General features: G+C 41.8%; 1 protein-coding gene across 14 annotated transcripts in view; it reads right to left on the bottom strand.

Annotated features, from left to right (window-relative positions):
• The window catches only part of EPB41L2 (erythrocyte membrane protein band 4.1 like 2), a 351,078-nt gene that overhangs the window by 137,780 nt on the left and 186,123 nt on the right, over positions 1-27,175 (bottom strand). For all 14 annotated transcript variants that reach the window (XM_077486872.1, XM_077486875.1, XM_077486879.1 and 11 more), the window contains one exon: positions 23,283-23,325. In XM_077486872.1, the coding sequence (XP_077342998.1) occupies positions 23,283-23,325 (43 nt within the window). The remainder of the gene's footprint in view (positions 1-23,282; positions 23,326-27,175) is intronic.

Raw genomic sequence — 27,175 nt, 5'->3', positions numbered from 1 at the left:
CATTTGAAGTCCAGTCTGTGCACAACCTAGCTCTTTTTGTTGATACCATGTAGCAGTGAGTGTAGACAGAGAGACAGGAAGTATGTTACATGCAGCATTACTAAAATAAAATAAAGGTAAAAAACATTTAAAAAAGAAAACAAATGTATGCACCCACCACATCTAAGGTAAGATGCAATATAGTTTAAATGCTATTTTAAGAAACTTCATGGTTTGCTTTATATTGTGTGGTTTTAAATGGCAGACAATTTAATTAGACCTGATGTCTAACAGAGCTTTCCCCCCACCATAAGCCAGCCACAGATGGAGCGATTTTCTTTCCTGCAACCAAAGAAAATTCCTCGATTCCCCAAACATGGTCAGTGTTGTTGGGGGAATCACTCCCGCAAAGATATTGTGTTATCCTGGTGGGGAGGCAGGAGGGGGCCATGGTTATTGCCAGCAGTTATATCTGATGGCAATAATTGCATGCAAAACCCATCAAGTTGGTTGCACCCAAGTTAATCAATCGATCAACTTTGGTACAACGAGCCTGCCCATACATTTTACGAATGTCACCTGGTCTCTGCTGAACCTGTGAGATTCAAACCATCTATGGTCAGCTTAAGGCCCACTGACAAGTACTCTTTTAGTTTATGATACAGTTCTTAAAACAAAAAATAGGAAGTTGAATCTCCCAGTGGATACACAAACATCAATAAAAATTGTGTATTAACACTTTTTTTTTTTTTTTTTTTTTAATAGGGAAAAGTTTTGTGCTGCCCTAGGCACGAGTGGTTACAACATGGTCTTAGAAGGTAGACTGAGGATTCGGATTTGGTTTATAGATGCTAAGGTCATCTGTTGTTTATGAAGTTTTTAAGTTATGTAATGAGTAAAATGTCAGGAATTTGTACAGACAGCTCAATAAATATCATTAGCAGCACTCCCAAATGGCAGGAATGCAAGAGCTAAAACAGTAAACAATCAATATGATTCATAGCAGACACACTATGGAAAAGAATGGTTTGCCCCTTTTAAGGACAATCCCCTACTGTTGCTGTTTTCTCAATGTTTTCAATGTTTTACCCAAGGCCTAACAGTGAAGTACAATGAACAAAAAGCAATATTCACCAAATCCAAAAAAAGAAACAGACATAGTAAACCCAAATGAATGGCACTACAAATGTCTTTACCAATAACAGGAGAACCTCAAGCTCAATACACGCTATTACATTTTCAGTAAGAACATGTTATTATCATGTTTACATAGATGGGATTATATAATATTAAAGAGGAGTCTTAAAATAATATTAGTGTCATTAAACCCATACTATGAAAAACTCTCATTACATGTTCTATAACAGTGTTCATACTAATAAAGCCACTGAAGCATTTGTTTTGTGTAGAGTGAAATATACCTGTATAATCCTGCCTTCGGCTGTCCCTCCAATCTTCTATGTTCCCCCACTACAGGTTAAGATTGTGTAGGCCAGTTGGTGTCCTCTACGGAGCATGCTCAATTTCAGTTCCCTTCTAAGCTCTTTATTTCTTTTTTTCTTATTTGTGCAGCCCATATAACTATAGCGTCGCACATGTGGGCATATAGAATGTTAAATGACACTCTCCAACCTCTCTTCTCCTCCATGTCCTCCTATTACTAAGCATGATTAATAGGTGAAATATAGTATGCTGGTTGATTACATTCACTAAGAAACTCACAAAAACAATTAGTTTTAATATAAATCTGTATTAAATATATCTAATGTTATAGTTAATACCTGTAAAGTAAAAATAAAATAAAAATAACAGATGCCATCTGAACAAAATAAAAGCTAATGTCAATTATCTCTGACTGCCTATACCATATTAATTCATAAAACAAAACACATTTTATGCTCAGTAAGGCTCCATGCACACTGGACGTTAAAATAAAGTTATAAAAACGCCAGTAGCTTTGCAGCGAGTCTTTCCACATTTAAAGTTTTTGCAATAGCATGTATTAACATTTTTCTGTGTTAGCGTTTATCAACGTTTATCTGCGTTTAATGTTTTTAAGCATTTTTTTGTGGTTCAGACAACAGGCCATAAACTCCACTGGTGATAAACGACTAAAAACTTCCATGTTTGCATGGACACATAGGATAACAGAGAGGAGTATGGGCTGTTATTAAAAAATAAAAATAAAATCTAAAAATAGCCATTTATGAGCTTCAGCGTGCATAGAGCCTAAAGTTGATGGGAAGCTGTAAAACAGTTATTTGATATTTATAATCTTATTTTAATTGCTGCTCTTTTTTAGTCAAGTGACTGGCACAGTACCAACCAGAGTTGACCAGACTCAGACTCATACTGTGGAGAGCATACATCAGTAGAGTAATAGAAGTCCCTCCTAAGGATCTTTCCCTGCAGATGCCAAAGAACAGGGAAAGATCATAAAGAAGACCTAATACAGTGGCATGATGCATAGTATTTATGTGAAATTGCTATGATAAGAAATACCCTTCTCTGTTTGGTATCACTTTAAATTTAAGCCTATGTTTAAAGGGTTAGTTCAGTTACAAAAAACTGCCTATGCGGTTAAGGGGTGTCTGTAGATTAAAATAAACCGTGCAGCTCTGAATAAAGTTGAATTATGCCCTTGCAATAAGTGTAGGCCATTCACATACCCCCCAAAGCCTAACTGGAATACTCCCAGGATGTTGACAAGTGTGGCCTAGCTGTTAGTGCTCACCTCTCTCATCACTAGGGCTGAAACAATTAAATCGACATCATCGATAATAATCGATAATGAAAATCGTTGTCAACGATTTTCATTATCGATTAGTCGGTCCGCACCATGCGATCCGTGGAGCGGTCCGTGGCTGCGGCCTTAGGAAAGGCCGCGGCTTCGGCCTAGCTCCGGAGCTGGCGGCCATCTTGGCACACCCGGCGGCGGTGTTGTATTGTAACCCCGTCACTTCCGGTGCGGCTCTGTTGTAGTGTCATATTTTGCTGCCTATCACATAATGCTACGGAAGTGACGTTGCCGCCAGAAATTGCGTACTGCGCATGCTCATAGCGTTCCAAACACGCGCCGTGCGTTCCAACATAGTTTCGGCAATACTGTTCAGCGAAACCATCACATAATGTTACGGAAGTGACGTTACAGACAACACAAACACTGGGCCGTGCGTTACAACACTAAAACTTCCCTTGTTACCTAGTATCATTATTTACCAACCATGCTGAGCTACGTGCCGTGTTAGGTTCTGCATTGCTGGGACTTGTAGTGCCTATCCTGAGCTACATGCTTCAATGTTCAGTGTCCTCATCCTTATCCCCAAGCTTCAATGTTCAGTGTCCTCATCCCTATCCCCGAGCTTCAATGTTAAGTGTCCTCATCCCTATCCCCCTGCTTCAATGTTCAGTGTCCTCACCCCTATCCCGGGGCTTCAATTTCCCCAGGCTTCAATGTTCAGTGTCCTCATCCCTATCCCCGGGTTTTAATGTTCAGTGTCCTCATCCCTATCCCCATGCTTCAATGTTCAGTGTCCTCATCCCTATCCCCGGGCTTCAATGTTCAGTGTCCTCATCCTTATCCCCCTGCTTCAGTGTTCAGTGTCCTCATCGAAGCACAGGGATAAGGATGAGGACACTGCACATTGAAGCCCAGGGATAGGGATGAGGACACTGAACATTGAAGCATTGGGGATAGGGATGAGAACACTGAACATTGAAGCTCGGGGATAGGGATGAGGACACTGAACATTGAAAAAAATAAAAAATAAATAAATTAAAAAGTGCATCTAAACCGAAAAACAAAAACAATGCAGTTTACCAGTTGATGTGTTGGCTGCACTGGTTTCTTTTTTTTTCTTTTTCGGTCAATAAAAATGTTAATAAGTGCAGGAAAAACCTCTTGGATCTTCCTAGAAATGCAGTGTTCTTGTTACTTCCTGTCAGCTTAGAGACAGCTTAAACAATGGTATTTCTCTTTTGCAAACTACTAGCCTAATCAATCCCCTATGTAATGGAGATGAATAAAAGGTAAAACACATTTGAAGTCCAGTCTGTGCACAACCTAGCTCTTTTTGTTGATACCATGTAGCAGTGAGTGTAGACAGAGAGACAGGAAGTATGTTACATGCAGCATTACTAAAAGAAAATAAAGGTAAAAAACATTTAAAAAAGAAAACAAATGTATGCACCCACCACATCTAAGGTAAGATGCAATATAGTTTAGATGCTATTTTAAGAAACTCCATGGTTTGCTTTACATTGTGTGGTTTTAAATGGCAGACAATTTAATTAGACCTGATGTCTAACAGAGCTTTCCCCCCACCATAAGCCAGCCACAGATGGAGCGATTTTCTTTCCTGCAACCAAAGAAAATTCCTCGATTCCCCAAACATGGTCAGTGTTGTTGGGGGAATCCCTCCCGCAAAGATATTGTGTTATCCTGGTGGGGAGGCAGGAGGGGGCCATGGTTATTGCCAGCAGTTATATCTGATGGCAATAATTGCATGCAAAACCCATCAAGTTGGTTGCACCCAAGTTGATCAATCGATCAACTTTGGTACGAGCCTGCCCATACATTTTACGAATGTCACCTGGTCTCTGCTGAACCAGTGAGATTCAAACCATCTATGGTCAGCTTAAGGCCCACTGACAAGTACTCTTTTAGTTTATGATACAGTTCTTAAAACAAAAAATAGGAAGTTGAATCTCCCAGTGGATACACAAACATCAATAAAAATTGAGTGTATTAACACTTTTTTTTTTTTTTTTTTTTTTTTTAATAGGGAAAAGTTTTGTGCTGCCCTAGGCACGAGTGGTTACAACATGGTCTTAGAAGGTAGACTGAGGATTCGGATTTGGTTTATAGATGCTAAGGTCATCTGTTTATGAAGTTTTTAAGCTATGTAATGAGTAAAATGTCAGGAATTTGTACACGTGGTATAATTTATAGATCAACATTTGATAATTGATTCATTTTTACATTGTGCGTTTATTTTTCATATTGTGCGTTTTTTTTTTTTTTTTTTTTATAATATGATTTTATCCGATTAATGGAAAAAATAATCGGCCGATTAATCGATTATGGAAATAATCGTTAGTTGCAGCCCTACTCATCACAGTAGTGAACTTTTCCTCTAATGCAAACCCCCTCACCAGATGCAGTAGCTTTGAGCCCAATGTTGGTAGAGCTTACTCTTTTGATGGTGGAAGTGAGCAGTAGTGACTAGGCATCACTTAGCAACATCCTAGCCACATACTGTAAGTAATCTAGTTAGGTTTCCTACTTCCAGTTGTGGGTGGAGTCAGCCTTCTGCAGAGCCCTGATCACATTGGCCAGAGACTGAGTTCCTGCAATAGGAATGCCATTTACCGTTCCACTGCAGATGCACTTTCTTGCATAGTTGCATTGGTCTAGCTTGGATCAATGTAAGCATGCATTTCTCAGGACCGCTGTTATAAGAGGTCAATCACTGTCGTAATCAACACCAATGCCATGATAGCAAAAAACTTTGGAGTCTTGTGCTGAGCAGCTTCCCAACTACATAGTAACCACAGAGAAATGCAGACGTGACCAAATGTTTTCAGAATGTCACAAATATTACATTTTCACAAAGTTTAGTCTGCTGCCTCAGTTTTTCTGAAGGCAATTTGCATATACTCCAGAATGTTATGAAGAGTTTTCAGATGAATAGCAAATAATTGCAAAGTCCCTCATTGCCATAAAAATGAACCTAACCCCCCCAAAAAACTATTTCCACTACATTTGTGAAGAAGGCTTTAGGGTGCCCAAGAAAGTCCAGCAAGAACCAGGATGGTCTCCAAGAGTTGATTCAGCTGCGGGATCTGGGACACCACCAGTGCAGAGCTTGCTCATAAATGGCAGCAGGCAGGTGCAAGTCCATCTGCATGCACAGTGAGGCAAAGACTTTTGGAGGATGGCCTGGTGTCAAGAAGGGTAGCAAAGAAACCACTTCACTCCAGGAAAAACATCAGGGACAGACTGATATTCTGAAAACCAGGTACAGGGATTGGACTGAGGACTGGGGTAAAGACTCATTTTCTCAGATGAATCCCCTTTCAGATTGTTTGGGGCATCTGGATAAAACCTTGTCAGGTGGAGAAAAGGTGAGCGCTACCACCAGTCCTGTGTCATGCCAACAGTAGAGCATCCTGTGACCATTCATGTGTGGGGTTGGGTCTCAGCCAAGGGAGTGGGCTCACTCACAATTCTGCCTAAGAACACAAAAATGAATAATGAATGGTGCAAAAACATCCTCCGAGAGCAACTTCTCCCAACCATCCAATAACAGTTTGGTGACAAACACCGCCTTTTCCAGCATGATGGAGCACCTCGCCATAAGCAAAAGTGATAAGTGGCTTGAGGAACAAAAATCAAAATTTTGGTTCCATGGCCAGGATACTCCCCAGACCTTAATCCCACTAAGAACTTGTGGTCCATCCTCAAGCGGCGGGTGAACAAAAAAACCCCCCACAAATTCTGACAAGCTCCAAGCATTTATTATGCAAGAATGGGTTGCCATCAGTCGGGATGTGGCCCAGAAGTTGATTGACAGCATGCCAGAGCAAAGTGCAGAGGTCTTGAAAAAGAATTGTCAACAAAGCAAACATTGATTCTTTGCATAAACGTATTGAAATTATCAATAAAAGCCTTTGAACCTTCACCAGATCTAGATATATAAACCTTAACTGCCCAGACAACGTCCATAGAATGCAGTCGTCTCTCTTCAGCCGAACAAGGCTGAGAGGAAAAAAAAGGCAAAATAATGCCCTGATTTAAATGAAAGGCTGACACAACTTTTGGAATTTCCTTAATAGGTTCAAATGGTTGTTTCTGTAGCACAGACAGCAACAAGTTCAAGTCCCAAGGACACATAAGTGACTTAATGGGGGACGCAAGAGAGTTACCCCTTGCATAAAGGTTCAGATGGGAGGCTAAAATTCTTTGGAAGACTACTGACTTCACACTGTACTCAAAGCCAATTTGATTGCCACAGCTGACTGTAGAAAAAGAGAATTCTCCCAATCACATTTCCGAGGATGCCATTTTCTGGCTTCACACCAAGCAATATAAGTCTTCCAGACCTTAAAATAAATCTTCCTAATGATAGCTTTTCTAGAATTCACTAGAATAGACACCACTTGCCCTTTAATCTTCAATAGCCATGGCGTCAAATTTAGAGACTGTAAATTAGGGTGGAATATAGGACCACGAGACAGTAGATTGGGGTGACGTGGAAGCACCCATGGTCCTTCTATTGTCAGTCTCACAATCTGCAGGAACCAGAGCCTTCTGGGCCAGGCTGGTGCTACCTCTCTCCGAATTCTGTGCAACGAATGTGGAAAGAGAGGAATCGGAGGAAAAGCATAAACCAGGGAGCACTGGCTCCATGGAACTGTCAGAGCATCTACTCCAATTGCTAGACAATCTGTCATTCGAGACACAAACTGCTGTAGCTTATTGTTGAACCTGGATGCCAGTAGGTCGACCTCTGACCATCCCCAACGTTGGCAAATTTCCTGGAACACCTCTGGGTGTAGGGACCATTCCCCCAGGCACATCTGCTGGTGGCTGTGATAATCTGCCTTCCAGTTCTCTACTCCTGGGATATGGACGGCCGATATTACTGCGACATGTCCCTCTCCCCAGGCTAAAATGTAGTTCACCTCCTTCAGAGCTGAACGACTCCTGGTACTGCCTTGGTGGTTTATATAGGCCACTGCCATGGTATTGTTGGACTGAAACCTGATGGGGCAGTCCTGAAGATCCAGGATAGTAGGGCCAGATGTACTGCCCCTAATTCTAGGACATTGATGGGCAAGGTCTGCTCTGTCCCTGACCATTTTCCCAGCCTTAGAGACTGGCATCTGTAGTCAGTACTCTCCAAGTTGCTGGCAGAAAGGATTTTCCCTTTCGCAGGTTCTGATCCTGCAACCACCAGTTTAGGCTTAAGCATGACTGAGGAGATGAGCACATTGGATAATCCAGGGCTTTTATTCCTCTGTTCCAAGCCAAGATGTTTTGTTGTAAAGGCCTGGAATGGAACTGGCATAGGGCAACACATTGGAGGAGGATACCACCCTCCCTAAAAGACTCATACAGAGCCAAAATGGAGGGTTGTCTGGTGCCCCTTATCTGACGCACCTGATCCTTCAGAGCGCAGATCCTGACGGGTGGCAAGAATACTCTTGCTTGGATCATATTTAGAATCAGGCCTAAATATCTTAGACTTTAAGCTGGTCTCAAGGCTGACTTTTCAGTATTTATGATCCAGCCTAAGCTTTTCAAATACCTCACTGTGTATATTATGCTCTGTTCTAGAGCCTGTACTGAGTGATCCCTGAGCAGGATGTCATCCAGATTCCCATGCACTAGGATGCCTTAAGTGACCCAGTACTGGTGCTAGGACCTTTGTGAACACCCGGGAGCTGTAGCAAGCTCGATGGGTAGAGCCACAAACTGAAAATTACGTTCCCCTACTCAAAAACGTAGGAACCTCTGATGAGGCTGAAAGATAGGTACGTGTAGGTACGCGTCCTTTATATCAATCAAGGCTAAAAAAAGTCTTCCTTCTGGAGTGAGGTTACTACTGAACGGACAGTCTCCATCCGAAGAGACTGTATCAAAAGATACTTGTTCAGGGAGGGATCTTAGGTCCAAAATGGGCCTTGTGTCCCCATTAGGTTTGAGTAAAACCCTGTGCCCCTTTTGGATACCAGAACCTCTACAATCACTTCTTGATGTACTAGATGATGTAGTGCCTGAAACAATAAGTTTCTTTTTGGAGGATCCGACAAAACGCTGGATCTCAGAAGCACCCCTCATAACTCCAAGTTATAAACGCAAGATATAATTGAGGTGACCCACTCTTCCCGAGTTGGTATTTTCCAAATGTCCGCAAAGTGCAGCAGCCTTCCCCCCACCCCATGGAGTGGGGGCATCCCCTCAAAAGGAGGACTTGCTGTTGGTTTTAGAATAATTTTGGACCCAGGGAATTTTCTGGCCCTGGCCTTGTGGCTTGCCCCTGGCCCTAGCGCCCTGTTGGCGGCGGAACCGCCCTGACGTTGAGACATTTGGGGAAGCAGGCCCTGGGTTTTTAACAAGGGATGTGTAATGCTTTTTTTCACAGGAAGTAGAGAACTCTTCCCTTCTGAAATCTTTTGGATATATTTGTCCAAGTGATCACCGAATAAATGTTCTCCATGAAACAGGCAACCAGCCAATAACTTCTTACAAGGAAGCTGGGCTGACCAGTTCTTAAGCCATAGAAGTCTGCACATATGTACAGACAAGAGAGCCAGACGAGAAACCTGCTGTATTGAATCCTTTACTAAATCAACAGCAAAACAGCGCTCGAGGAATATCTGTGTTACTTTAAAGCAGATCATCCTCCTGGTTAGGCCTATTAGGCTGTTTGACCTGATCCTTTACGGACTGGCAAATACCAATTGCTGCAACAGCTACCTGAATAGCTGAACTGGCCAAGATAAAGGAAACTTAACATTAATTCCAATTTGTCAACAAGGTCTTTCAAGCCCTGTATGTTATCTACTAGAAGTTAAGTTCTTGTTTAAGGAAGAGACTGCTGCATTTACGGCTGGCATGCTCCATTTTTTAACGAACGTTTCATCCATGGGATACAAAAAGGGAAAAACTTTTAGGAGGCAAAAAAGTCCTGTCAGGATGTTCCCAATTGGCAAACACCACCTGTCCCTGAAAAGGTCTCAGAGATCCCAAAAAGAGGACCGGGGGGCTCAGTCACCTTTACAAGAGACAACTTAAAGGCAGAACCATTTCGGTCAGAGTCAGGATCAAAAACCTCTGTGACTGAGAGGCAGACATCAAGTGGATATCTTCTTGTCCAGATTTCTCGGAAGCAGACTCATCTGCTGGGCCCTTCATTGAATTCTGAGCTTTAAGCTCTTCCCCATCGTTAACCCATTCCTGCTCCAGATGAGGAGACTCCGTGGAGAGGAGCCACCCTGCGGCATGGAGGCAATCATGCCGGCAATCCTGTGCTCTAACCCAGCTAGGGCTGAGGATAGTTCATCCTTCGTGATAAAGGGAGAAGCAGCAGATTTGACTGTAGGCACAATACCAGATAGGCGCAGCAGCTCAGATTGCCCGGGAGCCTCTGGTTTTTCAGGGGATACAACACTAGGGATATGACTAGGTTCATAAAGGAACTACTGATGACGTAGGTGTACCCTTCCCTGTTGTGTTCGTCCCGTTCTTTTTGGAAGACATTCAATGCCTGCAAACAAAGAGTACTTGGGTGTAATTAAAACACCTCAGAAGGAAGACCCTTTAATAGGGTTCACCAAGCCCCTATGCAACAATCCTGCTAAGCACCTTTAGCCTGCCAAGCAACACCTGGTGACTTGTGTGACCCAGGTAAGGAAAAATTAACCACTGCCAGCGTTTGTTCAGAGCCTGCTCTGTGTCCCACAGCTGCTTTCTCGAAGCACCACATGATAGGCCTGCGCAGGTTAAATAAGCTAGGTGTGCGCCGGAACATTCTATACCTGTGCGCACACCCATCGGTCCAGCGAGTGGGCATGACTGTATGATGCAAATCTTTGTGCCCCCAGATAAAGGCTACGGTGATTGGGTGGGCAAAGCAGAGTGCCATGGCCGCCAAATAAAACTGCTGAACCCAACAGCACTCCTGCGAATGCACATGCACCATGGCGAACCAAGGCAAAACGGTGCACCGTCATGCACCATCATACAGCCAGCCAGAAAAAAAGGGTACACTTTGCAAACACCCACTGCTAACCCAGAACTCCTCATATGGTCTTTGCACACAGGTGTCCAGCCTTTAGCTAGCTTGACTGATTTTTACAATCACTGGGACACCCCACAATAATAAAATAAAGGGGTTTCACTTACCTGTCCAGGCGCAGCGCTCAAAACAAACTGTACCATCCACCTTGCAGACACTGGTAAAAAACTGAAGTGCTTCCTGTATGAGAAGGGTTAAATAGGGGATCACTTCCTGTCTGAAGACCTTTGGTCTACCAGTGTCCATTCACCTAATGATGAAGTATAACCCGGCAGGTAATGAATATTAGCCTGACTCCCATGATGTACAAAAAAGAAAGGATTATCCATCAGATCTAAAAATTATACAAATGATTTTGCAACAAGCCACTTTGAATATTCAGCTGTGATGGCCCTACTTACTATAGAACCCAAAACACACACATGCACACAAAATTTAGTCCAGCACACACCATATACACTCCGCAGAGCAAGAAGCAACTGAAAATCCATAAGATAAGAAAACTAAACAAAATAATCACAAGCAGCCAAAATTCTCGAGTGATGTTGTCGCTGCCCTAGCTTGGGAAAAATCGCTCACTGAAAAGATAAGAAATGCTAGGGAAACATTGAACAGGAAATTGCAGCCACTTGGGCTCAAGGATACAAAGACTATGTATAAAGAATATACATTTGTACCATATGATCCTCATTACAGAAATGACATTACAAGAAGGGGTGTGCAGCAGTGTCTAAGTATGGTCTACAGCCCCAACCGGTAACTGTTTGCTTTACAGATTTCAGAGTGAATAGCTTTCGTGTTTCCAGTCAAGAAAATATTTTCTATTAAATAAATCTTTAGGTGACTTGTCAAGTGGAAATATGCACAAATTTATACTAGTGACTGTGTTCTTTTATGTATGTTGCTTGTTTTTCTAACATATAAAATGCAGCCTTGCTATCAGAGACTGAAAGTCTTGCTCACATATTTCTTCCAGATGGGGGTATGTGAATCTGGCCACACTTCATCATAATGTCTGTGTATACACAACGAGAAGGGAATGAAACACAAAATATGACAATGTGGCTCTGCTCGAGAAAAGCCAAACACATCATGAATGTAGTAAATAAGACAGGGAAGGGGGTTCCATGAAAAAAAACATGCTTTTATTAGACTGAATCTTTACCTCCAATGCAAAACCTCTTCATTTTTAACAAAGGTCTTGTACACCAGCAAGGTCTCACACCGCATCCCATTCCTTCTAAACCACATTATCCCAAGAGAACACATTTCAACATTTTTATTTTTTGTCCTCTGCAATATGAGCCTCAGCTTTTCCACCAGCTCATGGTGACGGAATCCAAGAATTTGCAGAGGTCAACAGAGATTTGTATGCATTGTGAATCTGCTCCAAGGCTACATTGAGCAATACATGGAACAAGCATGGAGGCGTCTGTTTTTTTTGCCCTGAGCAACTGAAGGAAACAAAAATCTGCCTCAAAAACTGCCACAATTCATAATGCTGCATTACAAAACATCAAATGAATAATTTGAAAACAGGGCAAAAAACAAAGAAAATGGCACTGCTCACACAATATATACAGTGTGTGTATTAGCGTTGCGCCGATACCACGCATTTGCACGAGTAGAAGTTCCTGAGATTATTAATTGTCCCTGAACTGGACTGAAATCACACAGGACTCTTTCAAATCGCACTGCGACTGGCACTCACATATGTGAACAGGCTGCAAAAACTCACTGAAATGCACATGAAAACTGATGTGATACTGATGTCTTCCCATCAGTTTTCATGCATTTATGGTGTGAACGAGCCCTACAAAAACTGTCACGTAACTCTTTACTCAGGCATTTACTTACAGCAGCCAAAGCATGTATTCCAGTTTTGTGGAAGAGAACATGCTCTCCTACAGCTGCCCATTAGCGTACCAGAATAGCAGATATTCAAGTTATGGAAAACCTTACCAGGACTTTAAAAACAGGAGGACAAGTACCGGAAGATCTGGACTCCCTATTTTTACTATAGGGATCAGACACTATTAGCCTTACAGCCTAGAGCAGCCTTTCTCAACCTTTTCAACACAGAGGAACCCTTGAAATAGTTCTCTGGTCTCGAGGGGAACCCCTGCTAAAAATTAGAAATCTACAACTCATGATACATTAGTGTGATGGTCATTGGGAAGAATTACCTCCTTACAGATAGCTAAAAAGATCAATGGTGTCAGTTGGAACTTATCTGAGAGGCAGAAATTGCCCAATGCTGAAGGAACCCCTAGCAACCTCTGGAGGAACCCTAGGGTTGCACATAACCCTGGTTGAGAATCACTGGCGTAGAGGAACACTAGGGGAAGACTAGATGGTTTATGGGATGGTTTATGGGATGGTCTCACTCCCCTTCCTTACGCATCCCCTCCCCCCCACCTCCCTTTTTTTTTTACTTTCCTTTTTTTCTTTCCTGCTGCCTTTTTGTCTTTTCCTGCATTTTAAATATCCAGATAGGGACCGATATCTCAATCTTCTCTATCTTTCAATTTGGAAAATATAAAATTGTTTTGGAAATGTGCAGGGCGTTTCTAAGTAACATCCTACAATGTGCATTGATGTCAGCGGTTGCCGATGGTTCATTTGATAGTTGACCTAGCAGTCGTTTTCTCTACTAGCTTAGATGTGATATTATAATTTTTGGCAATGTTTGCTCTTGTGGTGTTTTGTTCACTGCCCTATGTTCATTTCCTTGACTGCAAAATAAAGAATAAAAAAAAAAAAAAAAGTCACGACACTAAAACTATAGAGACTCATACTCGGTCTTAAAAAATGATATTGGGTGCATCCCTAATATAAAATTATATATATATATATACATACATACACACACATACACACATACATACACACACACACACACACTATTGTCAAAAGTATTGTGACGCCTGCCTTTGCATGCACATGAACTTTAATGGCATCCCAGTCTTAGTCCGTAGGGTTCAATATTGAGTTGGCCCACCCTTTGCAACTATAACAACTTCAACTCTTCTGGGAAGGCTGTCCACAAGGTTTAAGAGTGTGTCTATAGGAATGTTTGACCATTCTTCCAGAAGCGCATTTGTGAGGTCAGGCACTGATGTTGGACGAGAAGGCCTGGCTCACAGTCTCCGCTCTAATTCATCCCAAAGGTGTTCTATTGGGTTGAGTTCAGGACTCTGTGCAGGCCAGTCAAGTTTCTCCACCCCAAACTCGCTCATCCATGGCTTTATGGACCTTTGTTTGTGCACTGGTCCAAATCATTTGGTGGAGGGTGATTATGGTGTGGGGTTGTTTTTCAGGGGTTGGGCTTGGCCCCTTAGTTCCAGTGAAGGGAACTCTTAAGGCGTCAGCATACCAAGACATTTTGGACAATTTCATGCTCTCCACTTTGTGGGAACAGTTTGGGAATTGCCCCTTCCTGTTCCAACATTAATGAAGCAAAGGCCATAAAGACATGGATACAAAGAGGAGTGGGGTGGTATGGTTGACTGATGGACTGGGCCTACATCCCAAAAAGGCAGTAGAGTGGAAAAGCCAGACAAGTGGAGTCCATCTTCCACCTGTCTGGCTACATCTATGCTGTGCGCTCCCTCTCCTGGGGGGCCAATTTGCAATGTTCCATCGCCTTCCTGATCAGGTAACATTTGTTTTCAGGGGTTTTTAGGGGTTTACTGCCCCTTTATTATTAATTTCTTGCTGACCGCGTGCTCCATAGACATATCTTCTATTTCACTATTCTTAAATCTACCTTTTACATTTCAATACCAAGTGTTTTATCTGCCTTGGATATTAATCCCAGCAGCACTTCCCTTTTGCAGCATTCATATGGACGATATATATTATATACTATGGTTCCTGCCTATGCATTTATATATACACCTACCCGCTGTATATATGTGAAAATAACAATATATAAAAACTCTTTGGTATATCTTGCTATATATATATATATATATATATATATATATATATATATATATATATATATATATATATATATATATATATATATATACTCCTCTATACATTTATCCTTTTTAAGTTTAAATAGAGCATGAGGATTTCCTTGCTGTTATAAGAAGCCCTCTCCAGTACCTGTGTGCCTCTTGTGACTGTGCTTTGCTCCATGCTGGTTGCTGACTGCTGTTTCCATCTGGAAGCCTCTGGATGTTCCAATCGGATCATTGTTGGAACATGGCTGTCTGTTTTTTTTACAAAATCACTCTGTGACAAGTACTTGCATTTTTTTTGGCAACATGTAAGTGTTCCTCTATATTTTCTTCACATACCTGTACTTAGATATGTTTTTGAATAACTAATAGCTGTATAATCTGCATACATGTATATACACATGTTTTCCATACATATTACCATTTTTTGTCTGTTTTTAAAGATATAAAAAATTGCTCTACACACAGGAGTTTCCTGAAACACGGCAGGTGTGGTCCGTGCGACTTGCCATGGTGACCATGTCACGGTAGTCCCTGGACCAGTTTTGTTCTTCTGTTTTTTTGCCATATCCATTTAATTCAGATGTCTATAGCCACCTACTGATTCACATTTTAATTGTTTATATTTCAATAGATTTTGTATACTCCTTTTACATACTCTGTGTACTACTCTTTAAAGTACCATAAGGGGGGAGTTCCTTCACCATAAAGACATGGATGCGTGAATTTGGGGGAGGAACTTGACTGGCCTGCACAGAGTCAAATTTTCCTATAGACAGACTCTGCCTTGTGGATAGTCTTCCCAGAAGAGCTGAAGCTGTTATAGCTGCAAAGGGTGGGCCAACGCAATATTGAACCCTATGGACTTAGACTCGGTTGCCATTAAAACGCATGAGCGGGTAAAGGTAGGTGTCCCAATACTTTTGACAATATAGTATGTGTGTATTATGAATCCGAACAGGTCCCAAACTGTGGTTTTGATGGGTTTATAACGCTTAAAAATATACAAGGTGCTGCGGAATGGACTTTCCAATGTTTCTATTTATTGCCGAGTTCTGTTATCTGCTTTGCACCCGAAGGGTTACATGCCAGGTGTCTTTTCCTGACCAGCTTGCATATCTATATATTCTATATTCATTAGGTTTAACATTTCAACCTGGTCCATGGCAGGGATCAGATTGGGATCCCTCAGAGTGCCAAGAAAGATTTCTCACGAGACCTCAAAATCAGGCAGGTCTGGCTCAGAGATAGGGGCCCCCCCATTTCTATTCCTGCAAACACCTCCAGGGAACCTGGGTCAGTCTCTGCAGGTTCCCATTTCTCCTGACACAGATCAACCTTGTTTTTAAACTGAGGTGTGGTAGGTGCTTCAACAAAGGGTTCCGCCTTTTTAGGGGAGGCTTTTGGATCCTTTAACATTTGTTCATACAAGTCCTGCTTCGGGCACTGGGCCACCAAGTGACCCAGTTGGTGGCAGGATCAATAATAAACTTTATCCCCCCAATAAACCAGCCAGTTCTTGGGGGGATAAAGTTTGCCATAGATCAGTGATGGCAAACCTTGGAACCCCAGATGTTTTGAAACTACATTTTCCATGATGCTCAACTACACTATAGAGTGCAAGCGCATCATGGAAAATGTAGTTCCAAAACATCTGGGGTGCCATGGTTCACCACCACTGCCATAGATAGATAGAATTTCGAACAAAATTCTTACAAAAATTCTCAGAACATCCAAAATATCCTTTAACATTTAATTTTGAAATTTTGACTTTACCAAATGAAAATCTCATACACTGTTAGAAATTCGTTACTCGATGTGACCCAAGAATGGTTAGAAAAACAAACTTTTTTTAGTACATTTTATTTAATTTTTTTTTAAGAATTTTTGTTCAAAATTCTACTTATCTATGATGACCTCTTGGTGCCAGAAAAGATTTCTTTGCTCCAGAACAGCTCTCTTGTTGATGAAGGGCCCTCAACAGCCATCTCTTCCATGGACTGGGGTTCAGAACAGTAAAGTTCTTTGGAAACACTACCCACAAAACAGCCCAAGATGACCCAGCCCATGGCCTGCATCCCTCAAACCGCCCACTACATTCTCTACCAGTTGTCAGGATCAGAGAGGAAGCAGATATCCGCAGCACAGTTTGTCAACTTTATCTGCTTTATTGTTCAGAAAACACAAGCTTTTCCTTTTTTAACAGTTTGCCAGTGCATAACATAGCCTTTAAACAGAGGCTTCAGCACAGATTCAGAGTACAAAAGTCCAGGTTCACAATACAGGAAAGGTCAAAAGACATGCAAGTCTTTTGAGTCCTGCATTAGCTTTCACTGGGACCCGGGCTGCAAACAACTCTTTTCTCTTCACACATCACCACCACACTGACTCTGAGCTCTCCTGTTTAATAGGCAGAGCTCTAGGGGGAAGCATCTACCCTCTCAAATTAAACCTCCTTTTAACCCTGCGCCGGATAGTATCCATAGTTTGGACACAGGTGCACATTGAATCTACTGCTTGTCAGAAATAGAAAGTTTGATTTATTGATAAAATCCTTTTCTTGGAGTACAGTTGTCCTTTGGATGCTTCAGAGCTGGACAGAGGTAGAAATAGGCGATCAACTTTGGAGGAAAAAATGCTTTAGAGCCTCAAAACAACTTTGTGCAACACTAAAGGGGGCTCCTTACGAAACAAAGCTGCTACTCAGAGACCCTCTGCACAAACATGATAGCAATAAGACAGGCCATCTTACAGGCAAGGTCAGACAAAGAAATATCCCTAATAGGTTCAAAAGGCAGCTTCAGAATAGACCGAACCAGACTGAGGTCCCAAGGTGACATGTATAGGTGGAGATGTGTGACATCCTGAACAGAGGATTTGACTTGGCAGCGAGAGGCGCAATGTCTTGAGACAGAGCAGCAAAGGCCTAGATTTGTCCTTTGATGGCACTCAATGCCAGATGCTGATCCAGACCAGACTGGAGAAAAAAAATGAAAGTCCACAGAGTATTTTTTTTATAAAATGAAAGTGCATTGACTTGCACCAAGCAAAGTAAGACAGCTGCGCTGGTAGACTTTGCAAGATGTCAATTTCCTAGCATTCAAAAGGGCAGGAATGATTGAGTCCAATAGGCTCCTGTCTCTTAGGGCCATGGCTTCAATAGCCAGCAAAGGAGAAGCAGGATGGGACACTGACCTTGGGACAGAAGATCTGGACAACCCAGAAGGGGCCACATGGAGTCTGCCAGGAAGCAAAGTATGTCTGAGTACCACATCCTCCTGGGCAAATTTGGTACAATGAGAATCACTGCAGTGCCCTTCATCTGGATCCCACAGAGCAGATAAGGAATAAGCTGGAGGGTCTGAAAGACAAAGATCAGGCTGAACTGATCCCACTGAGTCACCAAAGCATTCACTGTGAAGTCCAACAGTCCATAGGCCTAGTGACAAATTGGTGTCGAATCTGAATCTGTGACAAAGGGCTTGAAACAACTCCAGAGCCGTTTCCCCCAGTTCCAGATTCTTACGACTAAGTCCACTTGACAATTCCACGCCTGTAAAATGGATGGACAGAGTCAGAATATGTCGTTCTGCCCAAGAGAGGATCACATCCAAATTCTTATGACTTCTAAATGGAGTACCAGAACGTTCATAGGAAAAGTGGAGTTCCTCCAGCGACAGAGTCCTCTGCACCGAGAGGCGGACCAAGCACCACAAGGGGAAGGCCACGTAAGAGCAGAGGCATGACAATACAAAGAAATGGCCAAAACTCAAAATGAAACAGGTGCTCCTGGTTCCTAGCAGTGACCATCAGAAGAGTGGTTACTAGCCTCCCAAACACCCTAAAGGAAGATAAAAAGGGCAACCTTGGCATTAATATTTAACCCCTTCCCAACCAGCTGCTGCAGTTGTACTGCGGCAGTTGGCTCCCCTAAGCGAAACAATGCTTTGTCGGTTCACCTAGGGGGTGTGTGTGCTGCCGGAGCGAGAGCCTGGCAGGCGCGATGACTGCTGGGTACCCACGATTGTTCGTGACAGAGCGAACCCAGGGTTCCCTCAGGGGGGAGGAGACAGGTTATGTGTTCATATTAAGTATGAACACCGATCTCTCTCTCCTCCTAGTCAGTCCCATTCCCCCCCCACAGTTGGAATACACTAGGGAACACAGTTAACCCCTTGATCGCCACTTAGTGTTAACCCCTTCCCTGCCAGTGATATTTATACAATAATCAGTGCATTTTTATAGCACTGATTGCTGTATATTTGTCACTGGTCCCAAAAATGTGTCAAAAGTGTCTGATCAGTCCGCCACAATATCGCAGTCCCGATTAAAAATCGATGATCCCCACCATTACTAGTAAAAAAAAAAAAAAAAAAAAGGCATAAATCTATCCCCTATTTTGTAGACACTATAACTAACCAATCAATATACGCTGTTTTTTTTTTTTTAATCAAAAATATGTAGAAGAATGCATATCGGCCTAAACTTCGGAATTTTTTTTTTTTTTTTTTTTTATTGGGATACTTATTATAGCAAAGAGTAAAAGATGGTGTTTTTTTTTTTTTCAAAATTGGCGCTCTTGTTTAAAATGCAAAAAATAAAAACCGCAGATCTATACCACCAAAAGAAAGCTCTATTTGTGGGTAAAAAAAGGACATCAATTTTGTTTGCGAACAGCGTCGCACAACCGCGCAATTGGCAGTTAAAGTGATGCAGTGCCGTATAGCAAAAAAATGGCCTGGTCATTGAGCAGCCAAATCTTCCGGGGCTGAAGTGGTTAAAGGGCTTTTGCCATGTACTCACTCTTGAAAGCCTCTGCAGACCGGTTTAAAGGGGAGATATATTTTATCCTGGCTTTGTCCTCCATGATGGGCATACGCCCGCAGCGAAAATGTGGTACTTGAATGCAGTAGTGGGCTTAGCAATATGGCCACATGGTGTGAACAAATCACCATATTTTTGAATATGCTCAGGTGTTTTAAATAGCCTTAGAAGATTCAATGTCACTTTTGTGTGCGCTATAATCTATTTTGTTCTGTTTTCCGATCTTATAGCAGCACCATCCTGAATGTAAATGCATTTTTAGGGTGTGTACGCCCAAGTCTGTCCGTATGTTGTGAAGGTCCTGACCAGATACCTTGGTTTGGAGCACCCCCCCCCCCATTACCTCTTATTAGTGCCCACCTGTGTTATAGGAGGAGTACTTGTAGTTCTCCCATAAAGAGGAGTTTGTCTCCCATGGTTGAGATGCAGGATCTTTCATTCTATTAGTGTAGGACCCACTGATAATGGGGTACTTTGACGCAGTAGGGGACATAGCACTGTATGGCCATATAGTATGACCAAATACCCATACCCATACCCATACCCCTACCATTGCAGTATTTAATGTCATTTTTGTATGCGTGCACTATAGTCTATTTTGTTCCATTTGTCGGTCTGGTAGCAGCACCATCTTGAATGTAAACACATTTTTAGGGTGTGCCCCCAAGACGGTTATTCATACCCCCCATATAGTTCTTCAGGGACATCTCTATTAGCAGACCATGGTCCTGGACTTGTAAAGCAGCCCATGGCTTACTTTATGCGTTGCATTATGTGCCAAGAGGAGCACCTACAGCACAATCCAGTGCATTGCAGCAACATTTTGAGCCAGCCTGGGTACAGTCCCCCAAGCCTCTGCCAAGAACTCAACCAATCTGAAAACTGCAGATGGTGCAGCAAGAATCTTAATAGGCGAATCATAACGAAAGTAATGAAACTGAGAAACAAAACCTCCATAGGAAGAAGGCAGGCATCTCTCAGTATAGGGAACAGGTTCAACACCCAAGTACACTAGCAAAAAACGAACGCAAGCTCGGAGTGTTGGGGGGGTGTTTCCATAGGGCGATGTCAATGGATGTCTTTTTTCATCTAAAGATCGCCTAATGCGAATGACCATATAGGCTGCATCCCATATTATGTCCATGGCCTGGCCACTAGAGCTGCATGATTAATAGTCAAGAATTGTTATCTCGATTTTTTGTCCCGTTGCGATCTTGACTAAAAAGTGTTTCACAATTCTTGCTATGCAAAGAATTCTCTCTGCTCTTCTAAAGCCACAACCATCAAAAGAAAGGAAGGAAAAAATGGGCAGTCTGCCAAGAATCACAACATTCTTTATCAGTTGAACTTAAGTATATACATTGTAACAATTTGTCAATGGAACAGACTTTGTGTGTAAGTAAGTGGTTAAACTTTTTCAAACACGAAACCTTTTTCTGACATTTGTTGGTTTCACATTAAATTAATTTTCTTTTCTAGAAAATTACGAATGCCCCGTACACACGACCGGACTTTTTGATAGCAAAGGTCCCACAGAACGAGTCCATTGACAATTCGCGTGTGGGCTCCATCGGACCTTTGCTTGCCAAAAATCCGGCGGACTGTAGAAAGAACATTTTTTAAACTTTCCCGCTGGAACTACGCCAGACTGAGAAATCCGTTCGTGTATATGCAAATCCGACGGACAAAAACCGGCGCTAGGGCAGCTATTGGCTACTGGCTATGAACTTCCTTATTCTAGTTCGGTCGTATGTCACCTTCGAATCCGTCAGACTTTGGTGTGATTGTGTGTGTCCAAGTCCGTTCATTCAAAAAGTCCGCCGGAACACCGTCGGGAAGACTGTCGGGCCTAGTCCGTCAAAAAGTCTGGTTGTGTGTACACGGCATTAGAACCCCCAAACATTATATTTTTTTAGTAGACACACTAGAGAATAAAATGGTGGTTGTTACAATATTTTATTTGACACTGTATTTGTGCAGCGGTTTTTCAAATGCAATTTTTTGGGAATCAAAGTTAGCCCATTTTTTTGTATAATGTGAAAGATTTTATGTCAGGAGAATTGTGATCTTTTTATTCTAAGTAAAAAAAAAAAAAATTGTGATTCTCATTTTGGCCAGAATCGGGCAGCTCTACTGGCTACTGTACCCTTTGTCCAGTTTTCCTTTCATTTATCACAGAACCCCTTGACTGAGGCCCACTTTGTAAAATATTTTTTTCCTTGTTCCAGCGATCTTCTCTATGCAGCCCTGACTGGCAATAGGCAGCATTCTCAACAAAAATGAGTGAGGTAAAGTTTGCAGGGGGTCACAACATGCATGCTTAGTATTCAGGTACAGGTGCAGTTGTCCTTTAAGATCTCTCAACCAGAATGTGAAAAAGTAAGGCCTTATGTACACAGGTCAAAAAAAAAAGGAGCTGCAAAGCCAGTACCGACACCAGATGAGCAGCAGTAAAAACCTGCTTTTAGAAGCGTTTTGCTTTGGTGGTAATGCGCAGTTAGCCATGTTATCGTTTAGCGGCGTTTCTCTGCCCTTTTCTTTTTTCTACTCCCAAATCCAATTACTACAGCCTAAAAATGCCTGACATAGCTTAACACTGTATATAGCATTGCATCAGGCATTTTTACAGCTGTAACGCTGCTGCTCCACAACACACCGGCCCTAGGTTTTTTTTTCGCAGCTTGAAAACGCCTATGCCACTAAAAGCTCCTAAGAGCCTATGTGTATACGGACACATAGAACATGGAGAGGCATTTTTAAGCTGTAAAAATAAAACGATTGATGTTGCTAAAAGCAGCTGTAAAAACACACTGTGCGAGTCACTTACACAAGACTTAGCATTGCTATGTTTTTATATATATCAAGTATGTCATGAACCAAGAAAGTATGAGGGTTTTCCTCTCAATCTGTTTCCTAATACACTGACCATCTCTATCTTGTTTAAGAAATCTAGTATAATTTAAACAGTAATATGAAAAGTGCAGTAATTTATATTTAGCATCTATCATTATGATGCCTGTAAATTTGAAAATAATTTTTTAGCTCATCGTCGTCTCTCTTTTGTGTTACAAATTGATCCATTGGTATTACTAACGCCTGCCATAGATGGATCAAATCTGTCCCCAAGTCAATGGATAGATCGACTTGGGTACAACTAGCATGTTCGATTTCTAGAATGCGATTATTGGCAGTGGCTATAGCTGCTAGCAATAATTACAGTGTAATTTCGGCAGAATATGATAAACAATCAGCGCAGATTAGACATGGATGATCATGTGGTAAAGAGCCTCCCATCAGAGGATCTTTACCGAGATCGGTGTAGCAGTCAGACTGACACACCGCACCACGGGTGCACACCAGTAGTTATCCTGAAATACATCATATGAGGATAACTGAACCACTGCCCGGCTGCCATTTGCTATAGGTCGGGCAGGAAGTGGTTAAACACAAAAAATTACATCTACAAAATAATTCAAAGTATCGGTTATATTTAAATATGCCACATATAAAATCCAACAGAAAAAAAGAAATGTTGCACTGTTATTACTACATCACACATCATTTTAGGATCACTGGAATAAAATCATATCCAAGTGAAACTATCCATTTATAAACAAATACCATTGTACAAAAAAAAAAAAAAAAAAAAAAAAAAAAGGGGGGGGGGGGTTATACGCCGGGAATTAAAATAGGAAACACTTACTTCTAATTTGCCTCTTAATTTCCTTTGCAGGATCCAGCCAGTTCTGAAATGAGAAGACAGACACTGGATAAGTCATTGGAGTACAGTGATTGTTCAAATACAGAAATCGAAAATTGAGTAGACAGTAAGGCTGGCCATACACTATTCGAATTTCACAGGTAAGTCTGCCATGCCGTGCATACTAGCACATGCTGACATTACCCTGCGGGGGACCTTTATTTTTATTTTTTTAAAGCAGTATTAAACCAAACATGTATGATATTGCAGCTTAGCAATTCTTAAATGTGATCCAGCCAGTAATTTTGTTCTTTTTCAAAAGAACAAGCCCTCTTCCAAGTTTATCAGTTACAGGGATGCGACCAATCATTTAACACTGGCAGGAGTGCTTACAATGATCAGCTTTTATTTATGTAAAACTTTTACCCAACGGCCTCTTTCACACTATGGGGTACACCTGTCCGCAGGGGGCGCAATCGGAACCCCCTGGGTTCTTTATGGAGTGGGGCTGCCAGCAGACATGTGTCCACGGACACCCACTACATCTAATGATTGTTAAGCTATAATGTATTAAATTTTTGGTTTTGGGTTTAATACCGCTTTAAAGCTTGCATCCAATTTCATAGCCAAGCCTCTAATTGATTGTAAATCTTTTTTTAAATAAACATGTTATACTTGCCTCCTCTGTGCATTTGGTTTTTCACAGAGCAGCCCAGATCCTCCTCTTCTCGGGGCCCTCTTTGCTGTTCCTAGTCCCTCCCTCCTTTGAGTGCCCCTCAGCCAGCAGCTTGTTAAAGGCTGTAGCCGAGTCATAGATAAAAAACCTTCTGCCTTTACAACTCCTTTAAAGGCCCATTTCACACTGGGGCGGCAGCGGCGTTGGTGGTATTGTCGTTTCAACGGCGCTATTCAGCCGCTAGCGGGGCACTTTTAATTGAAATCAATGGGCAGCGCGGCTATACCGCCAGCAAAGTGCCACTGCATTCGGCATTTGCTAGCACCCGAAAAAGGTTTGCCGGCGGTATAGCCATGCTGCCCCATTGATTTCAATTGGCAGGAACGGTGTATAAACCGCTCCAAAGATGTGGCTTGCAGTTTTTTTCCCATCCTGCAAGCGCACCGCTACATTGTGAAAGCCCTTTCAATGGGCAGGAGGGGTTTAGGAGTGGTGTATACACTGCTCAAAAGATGCTGCTTGCAGGAGTTTTCTTTTAACGTCCTACAAGCGCACCGCTCCAGTGTGAAAGCCCTCGGGACTTTCACACTGGAGACACAGCAGCGGCAGTTTCAGAGCACTTTGCAGGCGCCATTTTTAGCGCTGCAGTGCCTGCAAAGCGCCCCAGTGTGAAAGGGGCCCAAAACCAACCATTTGTATGTTGCCATTGATAGGCACCAGGAAAGGAAATTATGACAGGTATATAATTATAAATAACATAAACAAGCACAGTACCAATGGGAGTGATCCCGTTTTAAATTCAGTCTCTATTTTCCATGTGATCTGTAACCAAGTAGGAACAATGTCCAGTGCTGGGATAACGTAAAAATCTGTTATATTTGTAAACAGAGGTGCTTTCTTTCCCATGCTTCAGCAGAGTGATAAAAAACTCTGATGCCGATACATGTGCCGTCATTACTGTCAGCTTCTCCTTCATCGACCACCTTTAGGAAACCGTTAATGAAGGAAAGCTGACGGTAATCACCTCATAAGCATCGGATCTCTCCCGCTGAACGGAGCAGCGGGAGAGCAAAGAAAAGATGAATATTTGATAATAAAGTAAACCAGTTGTTTCCCTCAGGCATGGGTAAAGCACAGGTTTCATGTAAAGTCTTTGTTACCTTATTTTGGATAGAGTAGGAAAGGTTTATAACATTTGTCAGGGCTTTATTTGTGTCCTGCTGGTGTGATAAATCCTGTTTTCCCTCCTGACCATTGTCAAAAGGATAAATAGTGAGGAAAAAGGCTGCATCAGGAGTGAAGGGGAACTTTTCCAAAGGGGACCGTTTTTCCAGCGACAGCTAAAACATTGCTTACTTTGGAGTGGATATCCTTATCTCCTCTCACTTCCTGTTGGGACTTGAAACAGGATGCAAAGCAAAAACCCTCCATTAGGTAAAAAGACAAGAAAACACATAAAAAAAAATGGTCTGGGGTTTTACCATTACCTAAAAAAAAGTTTTAGCTTTAAATATACTGTAAGCTCGACTAAAGCTGAAAAATCAATTTTTAAACCTTTTTTTAGGTTTTATTGCTACCTGTGTCTCCATTTAAGATAGCTCTCAAATGAAGACACAAATAGCAACAATAGCATAAAGAAGGCTTTTTATCAATGGTTTCCTGTCCAAGTGACCACCATTCTCATCAATTATGTTCCCGGGGTTACAAATTCTACCCAGTACTGTCACACAATGATAAAAATCTGACAGAAGACTTTCTGAATCTTTCCCAACTATCCAAACTTGGAAAAAAATTGGCTAAATGTTGGGTTTTAGGCTTGCTCACTGGACTTATGCTTGCTATACATCTCTTGAATTTGGCCAAAGTTCAAGCTGTGGGTGACCCCAATAACACCAACTGGCTTGACAACTTCGATCTGAAAATCCAAAGGGCATAACAAAAAATTTTCAGCGACTGCAGTCAGATGTCATTGATAGATGGTCATTGTTTGCTATTAATTTGCTATTGGTATTGTGCTGGCAATTTATGCAGGTACCTTCGAAATAAAAATAAAATACAAATAAAATTAACGTAGGGATTTGCAGTACTTATTGCAAAAACCCTTTAAAATGTAATCCTTCATTAGAAAGTTTTTACTATTTTATATGGCTAAACCATATCTCGTCAATTTGTCCACCACTAATCCATTAGCATGAAGAAAAAGCTGTACTGCTTTCTCTTCCCTGGCCCTCTGCCATTTTTTGAGATACTCGGGGGGGAAAAAAGTATTGTCTGCCAAATAACAACGTAGGTAAACAGAAGTTCAGAAACTCCCAGTGTGTGCCTGGAAACTGAAGTATTTTACATTATTCAAGCTTTGTCGAATGTGAAACATAATATGAACTTTTACTAAGTGAAATGCCCATATAAAAGACAATCTATAACACTTTAGTTCAGAATGAAAGCCTACAAGGTTAAAGCCTATGCAGTGAACGCTGCAGTTCACTTTTGTTTTTGAAAAAATGTCTTATATTAAATGGAACGTTTGATAATTTATTGATTGTCACTATGACCTTGCTGCATCAGGATCGATTCTCAGCACAACGCTGCCTGCATAGAGTTTGTACCTTGTCCTCATGTTTGTGTGATTTCCTCCAGGTGTTCAGAATTCGTCACACAAACCAAACACATAGTGGCTGGTTGACTGGCTGATGACCAAATTTTGCCCTCGAGTGTACATTCCTCTAGGATTTTGGTACAACATTAGAACATAATGATGGTTTATTCCGAGTGGATTTCTTACAGTTGCATGTCAGCAGATTGTCTTGCATTACAACAAACTTCATATGCAAATAAAAACCATAGCGACTTTTCTTTTGGCCTTGTGCACATGGCCGTACAGCATCCCGCTGAGATGCATTAGAAGAGGCAGCTGTTGTGCTCCGGGGGCTGCGTAAGGCTCCCACATGTGCATTGATGCATGCTCTGAATGCACACAATCTGCGTTTGGAGCATACGCCAGTGCACATGTGGGTGTTTTATGCAACCCCCAACACAATGTTGTACGGTCGCCTCTTCTAATGCATTTCAATGGTTAGCTGTACATGGCAACAGTGGTTCTTGGGAATGTCAACGTTGTACGGTCCTTGTATGGTTATGTGCATAAAGCCTTACAAGCTTATTGGAATCAGCTAGTGCTATAAAACAAATGTAAAAAACATATCTAATTAGCATTGGCAAT

The sequence above is a fragment of the Lithobates pipiens genome, unplaced genomic scaffold (genome assembly GCF_037356315.1).
Source record: "Lithobates pipiens isolate NorthernLeopardFrog02 unplaced genomic scaffold, aLitPip1_a1.2 Scaffold_18, whole genome shotgun sequence".
In the NCBI taxonomy this organism is placed as follows: domain Eukaryota; kingdom Metazoa; phylum Chordata; class Amphibia; order Anura; family Ranidae; genus Lithobates; species Lithobates pipiens.
The sequence above is the reverse complement of the archived record's forward strand: the minus strand, read 5'-3'. Positions and strand labels throughout refer to the sequence as shown.